Source organism: Echinops telfairi, unplaced genomic scaffold (genome assembly GCF_000313985.2).
Source record: "Echinops telfairi isolate 266 unplaced genomic scaffold, ASM31398v2 ScPeMD7_7461;HRSCAF=8499, whole genome shotgun sequence".
In the NCBI taxonomy this organism is placed as follows: Eukaryota; Metazoa; Chordata; class Mammalia; order Afrosoricida; family Tenrecidae; genus Echinops; species Echinops telfairi.
The window spans coordinates 428,435-437,673 of NW_022111361.1; the positions used below are offsets into that span (position 1 = coordinate 428,435).

At 41.2% G+C, this 9,239-nt stretch overlaps 1 protein-coding gene across 1 annotated transcript in view; it reads right to left on the reverse strand.

Moving 5' to 3' along the window:
• The window catches only part of LOC101659585 (zinc finger protein 2 homolog), a 17,685-nt gene that overhangs the window by 5,994 nt on the left and 2,452 nt on the right, over nt 1–9,239 (reverse strand). The window contains exons 2-3 of the mRNA XM_045300192.1: nt 7,346–7,536; nt 3,700–3,826 (exon numbers count right to left, since the gene is read on the reverse strand). Coding sequence (XP_045156127.1) covers nt 3,700–3,826; nt 7,346–7,360 — 142 coding nt within the window. The 5' untranslated portion in view covers nt 7,361–7,536. The remainder of the gene's footprint in view (nt 1–3,699; nt 3,827–7,345; nt 7,537–9,239) is intronic.

Sequence of the window (9,239 nt, forward strand, 5' to 3'; positions counted from 1 at the left end):
CTGATGCCAGGGGCTTAAATGGAGAGCAAATGTTTTGAGAATGATGAGGGCAATAAATGTACATATGTGCTTTAAACAATTGATGTATGTATGTATTGTGATAAGAGTTGTATGAGCCCCTAATAAAATGATTTTTTTTAAGTACATTGAAAGATCTTTCTTGAAGTACAATGTTTCAATGGTAGGTTAACATTCATATGCCTGCAAGCAAGACCAGTTACTACAAGTGTTATTTAAATTTTTGCATTGTCATAGCAAACATGAAGTGTGGGATCCAGCCCTTAAGAGGGGTGTGTAAAATTAAGGGAGATAAAGCAGACAGCAAAGTAAGGGTACAGGGACCTGATGTGCAATACCGAATAAGAGACTGAGGTCATTTAACAGTGAGTTTATATAGTAGCGAGGCCTGCAAGCCTCCAGCTGGCACATATGCAACAGAACAGACAAAGTGTGAATCCTGATTGTTTTAGGACAGTGGTTCTCAACCTGTGGGTAATGACCCCTTTGGGGGTCGAATGACTGCTTCACAAGGGTCGCCCAATTCATAACAGTAGCAAAATTAGTTATGCAGTAACAATGAAAATGTTATGGTTGGGGGACACATCAACATGAGGAACGGAATTAAAGGGTAGCAGCATTAGGAAGACTGAGAACAACTCTTTTAGGAGAACACTTCACTATAAGTAGCAAGCTGTGGGAAATCAAGGACCAGGAAGAGCGTGTATGCAGACAAATTCTCTATTGCCTGGATGAAAGATGCCTGAAAGGTCAGGATTCCGGGTGGAGGGAGGCCTTCACATGTCTGGGTTGGAGAAGAGTCCCAGTCCCACTGTCCTAATTAAAATTCATGCCCATCATCCCCACAATATCCTTCCATTAGAGTGATACTTTAATGATACCTCATGAAAGCACATGGCTAGTTACGATCAGCTGCCAGCTTCATCTATAAAAGCAGACATGTTGTTATTGTTCTCCCCGCTCAGAGGACAGTCACGCCCCTCTACCTGCCCTCAGCACTGGTGTTCAGTTACTCAACCAATGAGCTCAGGGACCTCCAGGATAAAGATACTGCCCACCTTGTTATGCAGGTAAGTGCTGGGGGTAGGACTGGGACAAAACATTCTCTCTTTCCTGCTCAGACCTGGCATCATGGAGGAGATGAGCAACTAAATACTTTTGTCTGCCTTTTTATTTCTGCCCTTCAATTACACAAGCATCCCCTAGGACTCATCCAGAAGGCATAAAAGAGACAAAGGAATAGCTGCCTCCTTGAGTGATAGCAACAAAGGGAACCTGGTTGCTCTTAGAGCTAGGAATCTTTGAGCTGACTACCCAGATGGCAGGCACCTGTAGGAGGCAGCTGTATCCCAGCATCGGAATGGAGGGCAGTTGTGGAGAAAACTCTATCTGGAGACTGTGCATGATCAGCTTTATCTATATCCTCAGGACTGTGGACGTTTTCCTCTAGCATTAGCACTGGTCTTCCAAGCCCTGTGGGCAGGAGTACAGAGATTAGGTTGCTTACACTTTCATCCAGGTTGTTTTCCACAGTAAAGAAATTAAAGGGGGTGGGGGGGGGAGCTGATATCAAAGAGTTCGAGAAGAAAGAAAATGTTTTGAAACTGATTGTGGTAGTAACTACAATACTCCTTGATGCGATTGAACTATGGAATGGAATGACTTAAAAATATATATTGAAAATTTGCCGTTTTCAGCCAGAAATTGATCGACCATGCAATCATACAATAATGAATGCAAAATTTGGAAACAGTATCAGTAGTTGGGAAATGGGGCCTTAGTGATAGAAATGACACATGAGATTAACAAAAAAATTTTGAGAGACTAATGAATTCATAACAAATTCCTTATTAAACAACAGAAATGGAAACTATACATATAAACCTTTCTTAATGGAATACATGAAAATAAAATCAACCACATCTGTGGAAAGAAATGATGGAGAAGCTCATCAGTCAAAATAAGGCCAAAATGAGGTCATCAATTCCTCAAATCCAAGTTGAAGATGAAGAAAAGTTCAAGGAAGTCCACAATAGCCTAAGTAACCTGATTCACTTGAACTTAGAAACTATCTAACAAATAAAGTTGAGGAATAAAGGACTGATGACTAAAACCTAGTAACTGAGGACCAAATGAGTTGTAGGATGACACAGAGGACATCACGCATATGGAAACCAAAAGGCTACTCAAAACACAGAAAAGGAGAGAGCAGTACGGACTATATCGGCCATTGTTTAACAACCAAAAAATCAGCGTTGGAAAATACAGCTAACACGTTCTTTAGAAGCAGCAAAGGTAAGTGGGTGAAGGAAAACAGTGGTCTATGTAAAACATTAAAAATAATAATAATTTTAAAATTATCAAGGGTTCATGAGTGAGGGCGTGTGAGGGAGGGAGAGAAAATGGAGGAGCTAACATCCAGGGCTCAAGTAGAAGGGAAATGTACTTTAAATGATGATGGTAATATATGTACACATGTGCTTGACACAAATGATGAGTGTATGGATTGTGATAAGAGCTGTAAGAGCCCCCAATAAAATGATTTTTAAAAATGCCATTCCCACTTACAAAATTATTGGAGAAGCAGACAAGTTTAAAGAAAATCCTACAGGTGGAAAAAAAACTGAAGGTACGGTGCTAAAGAAGATTCTAAGCTGATAACAATTTTCTTGCTGGGAAGATGATCTTAGATAGCCGAAAATGACAGAAGTCATAAACATGTTTAACCAAAAGGAGTAAAATATATAGAATAATGTCTGTTAAGCAATTGCAACAGAGCAGGCAATTTGACCATCTCTATTAGAAAACAGACAGAACTTATATCACTCGAATGAAGAAAACTTTCCAGGGTTAGGAGAACAAACGAGAAAATGGAAACCAAAACTTTAGAGAAAGTCCAAGGGGGACTAAGGAAGCACAATGGAGACACGTTGCAGTGGGAGCTCAAGACCCAAGGGGGGGATGCACACGACAAAGGACATCCACTCTAACTCAATAGGGGGTGTGTGCTGCGTTCAGAGGGCACTTACAAATTCACAGTTCTGTGCTTGGAGAGAGGCTTGCAAGATGCGCTTTCATAGAAGGTAGGTCATACAAGAGGGAAAGGTTTGAGAATCTTCAAAAAAGAAAATTATGGAAACAAATGTACATAGTGCAAGTCAAATAAATAGAAATCTAAACTCAGAAGGGCTGGACTATTTTTCTAAACTTCTAGGAAAAGCGAGGGTTCACACTGGAATAGGCACACACTTTTAGGTATTATCCGATACCTTTCATGGATGTGAGGCCTTCTCCCAGTTGAATCAACTCCCCCAGCCAATCCCCCTGAAGGTGTTTTGCTCACACACCTGAAAAAATTCCACTATGGCTCTTTTCCTAGGACAGACCACAGTTGTTCTCTTTGTTCCAGTTGAGAGAAAGCTTCTGGGGTGCCAACTAGATAACCAGTTCATGAGAAATTACAAAGTCTTAGCCACCCCAAAATTAACCTTAGGTTTGTGAAGCCTGCAGAATGTTGTGTTTCTGTGGAAAGAATGTTCAAAGCAACAAAGTAAAGGGTATTCTTTCAAGGGTAGAAGACTGGACACGGTAACCTAGGACCAGAGAATGCAATGCAAATCTACCTATGAGAACACCACAGACACTGCAAAGATGGACACATAAAATAGGAATTCTCCTCACCGATGGAAACCAGGTTGCGATAGTTCTCCCACATCACATCCTGATAGAGCATCTTCTGAGCCGGGTTCAGGAGCTGCCATTCCTCCCCGGTGAACCTGACAGCCACATCGTTGAATGTCAGTGATTCCTGCAGTAACAGGAGTCTATTTAATGAAGTATTTTCCATTTAAAGATCTTTACAAAATACCTTGCAGTAAAGAAAGCAAAACAGTAATAAAAACTATTCTGTGCTGGTGTATTCCCTAGTGTGTAGTAAACTGAGGACCTGGTAAAAAGTATTTGACCTTATTTCTACACTTGCAACCACGGGCACAGAAAACTAGCACTATTTAGAGAAAGAGCTCCATTGTTCTGAGATAGAAATGTTTTCAAATACACGTTCTCCACGCCAAAGAATGTGCACCTGCAATAGTCCTCCATTAAGGAGCAGTCTTAAAGGAGCTACCATAGTACAGTGAACCCTCGCCACTTCGCGCTTCGACTTCCGCGGCTTCACTCTATCGCGGTTTTTGCGTAACAGCACCCACTGCCTACACCCGCTCCTTCAGAGGAAAAAGACGGCGACCCACCTGTAGAGTACATCCCTTAAGTCATTTCATAGGCTATTGATTACAGTATTTGTAAGAACTATGTATAATAATACTGTATGTGAAATATGCAATACTGTAAACTAGATGCCATAAATAATATAATAAATAATAAATGATAATTGTAACGTCCAAAATGTTTTACTGTATTTTCCCTTTTTCGTTTAATAAATTGGGTAATACGAGTGTAATGGTGACTAAAGGGTGTTTTTTCATGTCCTCTATGCTCTAACTACGAAAATATTTGATTTACAAATAAGGAATCCTACTTCGCGGAATTTCATTTATCACGGTAGGGTCTAGAACCGATTAACCGCGATAAACGAGGGTTCACTGTAGGTGAATCATTTGTGTGTCTGGCTACTTCTCTGTGCCTGAAGGTGATCTGTAGATCAGAGCAATCAGGGTCTATAGCCAACCCTCCATAAATGTAGCAAATGCCTGGGGAGGGCTCAGGGTGGGTTTGAGATCAACTATCACTAGGTCAAGATGGTAACTCCTTGATTTTTTATTGTTACCACTTATGATATTACCCACTGACTGTGTATATGTGGACGGTATGGCGTGCATGCCTTATGAAAGACCTGTAAGCCCCACTATGCATAAACATTGGGAAATACATCCACTCTCTCTGTCCTGACATGAGACAAGGAGCCCCTGTGTCCCGTTGTGTGTCTTTAATATTTTCCAGAGTCACTCCTGAGACTCATTCGGTTGTTAGGGACACCCATGCCTCAACAATAATGCACCCACTCATAAAATTAGAATTTTGAGTAGCAGTGAAATTTCCTGAATGAGCTAGAAATAACTCACATTTTTACTCACACACAGGAGATAAATACATACTTGTTTATAGTAACAAACAAGTTAACAGTCCGTTGTGAAATGTAACTAGGAATCCTAGCAGTATCACCATTATGAGATGCTCTGTACCTACAGTGGTGATAGGTATCAGGCTCAATTCAGAGCTGATCCCTATGAGGGAGTCAAACACACTTCAGCTCTCCAACATTCTTTGCCAATTCTTACACAAGTCATGCTTCCCACACCACTCTCTGTCTCTCTTGTGGGTTTGATAATCTGTTGCTATGGCCACACAAAACTCATAGATCAAAGTGGTTTATTAATGAACAAGGCACAACTCAGGATCAGGAACAAGAAGTTACAACTTAGGACCAAGAACAGAAAGATCAAAGGAAAGTCTCCCTTCCTGGGTGCAGACTAACTTTCTGTGCTCTTAGAGGCCACTTTAGGACAAGCACCTCGTCTACCGTAGGACAAATTCTCTCAGCCACCTTCGGACAGTACTGCCTGAATTTTAATTCCAGGGTCCTCTTGGACATGCCATCTTTCATCACATGCTCTCCAAGGGGCCCCTCCTAGTTCTTTTGCCATTGGGTAGACCTCTGGAGCCCTCCTAATATTGTCTAGGCAGGGAAGGTGCTACGTTGGGCTAAGAAGACATCATATCAAGAGCGAAGGCAAAAGGGAGAGAGAACTGCCTGCAGGCATGGTTGAGAAGAGACAGTGAGGTATTGGCCTGTCATCTGCCCTGTTGACTTGGTTTTGTTAGCCCCTGCAGCCACATAGTTCAGAATGAACCCATGGATTAGGGATTTTCCAGCTTTCAGAAATGCATGAGCTATTTCCTTGACATTCCTGCAACTGGGAGCCACCTGGGTGACCTGATTTGAGAATTCCCACCACTGTCAGCCAACATCTTGCTGTGTGACCTTCCCATTTGGGCTCCTCACCCACTGGAACATACTATCTGACCAGATTCAACAACTTGACATTGTGGCGCAGTGGACTATTGTCTGACCGGATGATCTGGTTCATCAGCCTTTGGAAACACATTAAAGAAAACTCTCCAGATTGATACCTGACCTATGGATTTGAGGCTCACCAGCTTCCATATCTTAAAGAGGTATTTATTGACTTGATGGCTATTTAGTTCTGTGAGATGGTGCAGGGCAAATCATGGAACATCTTGAACCTCTACCTCATGGGGACTGGCCTACTCCTGCTCCTGCACAATGAACTGTACTATTCCTGGGTCAAGAGCTGTACCAATGGAGGTAATGACCAGAGCAGAAGGGACACAGTGACAGGTCCAGAAAGGGCTTTTCAGCTACGATAGTGGGACAGGCAGGCAAGATCAAGAGGAGGATAACCCCAAGAGCTGAGAGGAGCCTACACTGAAGGAACTAAGAAATGAGCCTACCTTCAGGGGGCAAAATGTCTGAGAGGGACACAGAGAACAGGCCTGCCTGAAGACGGGCAAATCTGCCGACTTGTTTCCTCAATATGAATCCCAGTGTGTAGCCTATTGATTCTGAAACCAAGTTACATTCTGTTACTAAAGAAAACTTGTACCTGTGACTCTGGACTGTAATCTGTACGTGACCAATGCAAAAAATTAATGAACTGAGGAGAGGACCGTGGTAAAGATAAGTGGTGTCATAACTGGAAAACTATTGGAGAGTACAGATATGTTTAAGTTCTGCGTCATATGAATCAGGGCTGATGCTGATAGTCGATTCTCTCTCCAACATTGATAGTTAGAGGAGGTGAGAAGCTGTCAACCATTTTTTAACTACTATTGCTACAAGGCCCATTTTAGATGCGTTCATGAGAATGCGGATGTTTGGAAGATTATATAACACATCACCTGCAGAAAGAAACTGACTCAGACAAAAATTCCATGGAATACTGAATTCTCCTAGAGATAATTGTCCTATTGAACTATCCTTAAAAAAAAGACATATCTTTTAATTTGAATGATTTTCATGGGTTGGCCTTAGAATAATGAATTGTGAGTTGAAAGATAAAGTCAGCCAAAGAATCATCAGTGATGTTCAATGTTCATAGTTTAGTGTTAATCCTATGATCAATATATTCCTAATCTTCTCTAGTCCAATGTTGAAGTGAAAATCAAAGTTTATCTCTAACTTCTACTACTTCAAATTTCCACTTTTCCAATGAAACGAATCAGTATTATATAGGCTTCTCCAATTCTACTTTGAAATACAGAAAAGGATAAAACATATAAAAATCACCTGAGCCTTGGTCATTTTCTTTGGTCCTCAGGACACTGCCGGCAACTGGGATGCTCTATGTTTGTCTTATCTGGATCAGCTCTAATGATGTTCACAAATTTCAATCTCTCATGAAGACATCCCAGAAATAATAACGAAATCAGGCACTTCTTCCTCCTTCCTCTGAGCTGCTGGTGATTCAAACCTGTAGGCTGGTGAGAGAATACAATGTGAGTAATACACCTCCTGTAGGCCCAGATGCTGTTACTGTTCTGTCCCTCTTCTTAACAAAGAGTTCCTAATACTATTAATGGTCCCTGCACGGAGTGATGGAAAACATGTTTATAACATGAGCAATAAAATCTAAAACTCTTAATTTTCAGACATATGAGTAAAAGATGACTTTATAATTTAAATAGATATTGAACAACAATGTCAAAAAGAAGAAACAAAAATCTGGATCCCTACCTCACAACATATAGAACTATCAATTCCTTACTGTGAGACATTCAAGGAGAATGATAAATCAGCGAACCTTTAAGATGATTAGGTTTAACACCCCCCCCCAACCAACCCGCCCACTATCATGACCCGAATTCTACCTTGCAAGTCTCACTAGACCAGAGGATGTACACTGGTACAGATAGGAACCTGAAACACAGGGAATCCAGGGCGGATGATCCCTTTAGGACCAGTGAGTGGCAATACTTGGGAGGGTAGAGGGAGAGTGGGATGGAAAGAGGGAATCGATTACAAGGATCTATATGTGACCTCCTCCCTAGGGGACAGACAACAGAAAACTGGGTGAAGGGAGACATCTGATAGGGCAAGATATGACAAAATAATAATTTATAAATTATCAAGGGTTCATGAGGGAGTGGGGAACGGGGAGGGAATGGAAAAATGATGACCTGATGCCAGGGACTTAAGTGGAGAGCAAATCTTCGGAGAATGATGAGGGCAATGAATGTACAAATGTGCTTTACACAGTTGATGTATTTATGGATTGTGATAAGAGTTGTATGAGCCCCTAATAAAATGATTTTAAAAAAAGATGATTACGTTTAACTAAAGCATATAGAAACAATTTAAATGGACTAATAAAGAACTACTATAAACTGAAGATTATTTTGCTAGAGGAACTATAAATAGTACAATCACTTTAGAAACAGTTTAAAACTCAAGTAGAGTTAGACATATAAGCACCAGACAGGACACAATAAAACTGCTGTAGAGTTTCTGAGACTTTAAACCCATGACAGGCAGCTAATGGGTTTGTACCTCTGACCTTAAGATTTGCAGTCCAACTGTTAACACGTCAAAACCTGGCCTGTATTGTAAACACTTACATATAATCTATTTGTTTGAAATTTATATATACATTTTGGAATGAAGTAAGAAGTGTACATCCCCCCATAGTGAGTGCAGTTTTGACCCAAAGACAAATCATGTTTTTAATGTAATATGACTTGTAATAACCCAATGTGGTCAGATAGTTTGCCTACACAAGTATAGCCTTCCAGCTATGGTTTCCAAACGTTTAGGTGGGTTTGTTATCCACTAATGTGACTGAGGCAAAGGACTCTGGTGGCATAGTGGTTACTGTTGGGCTGCTAACTTCAAGGTCAGCAGTTGGAAACCACCAATTTCCCCTGGAAAGAAAGATGGGGCTTCCTGCTCCCAAGAGTGATATGGCTTTCTACTCTGCTAAAGGGCTTAGTCTTGGAAACCAACAGGGGCAGTTCTACCCTGTCACACAGGCTCACTATGAGTCAGTGTTAACTTGATGGCAGGGAGTTGGGTTTTTTTTGGTTTAAGAGGATTGGGCAAGGTAATCAAGTGGCCATCAAGCTCAGAAGCAACAAAGCCCACATGGAAGAAGCACACCAGCCTATGCAACCATGAGGTGTCGAAG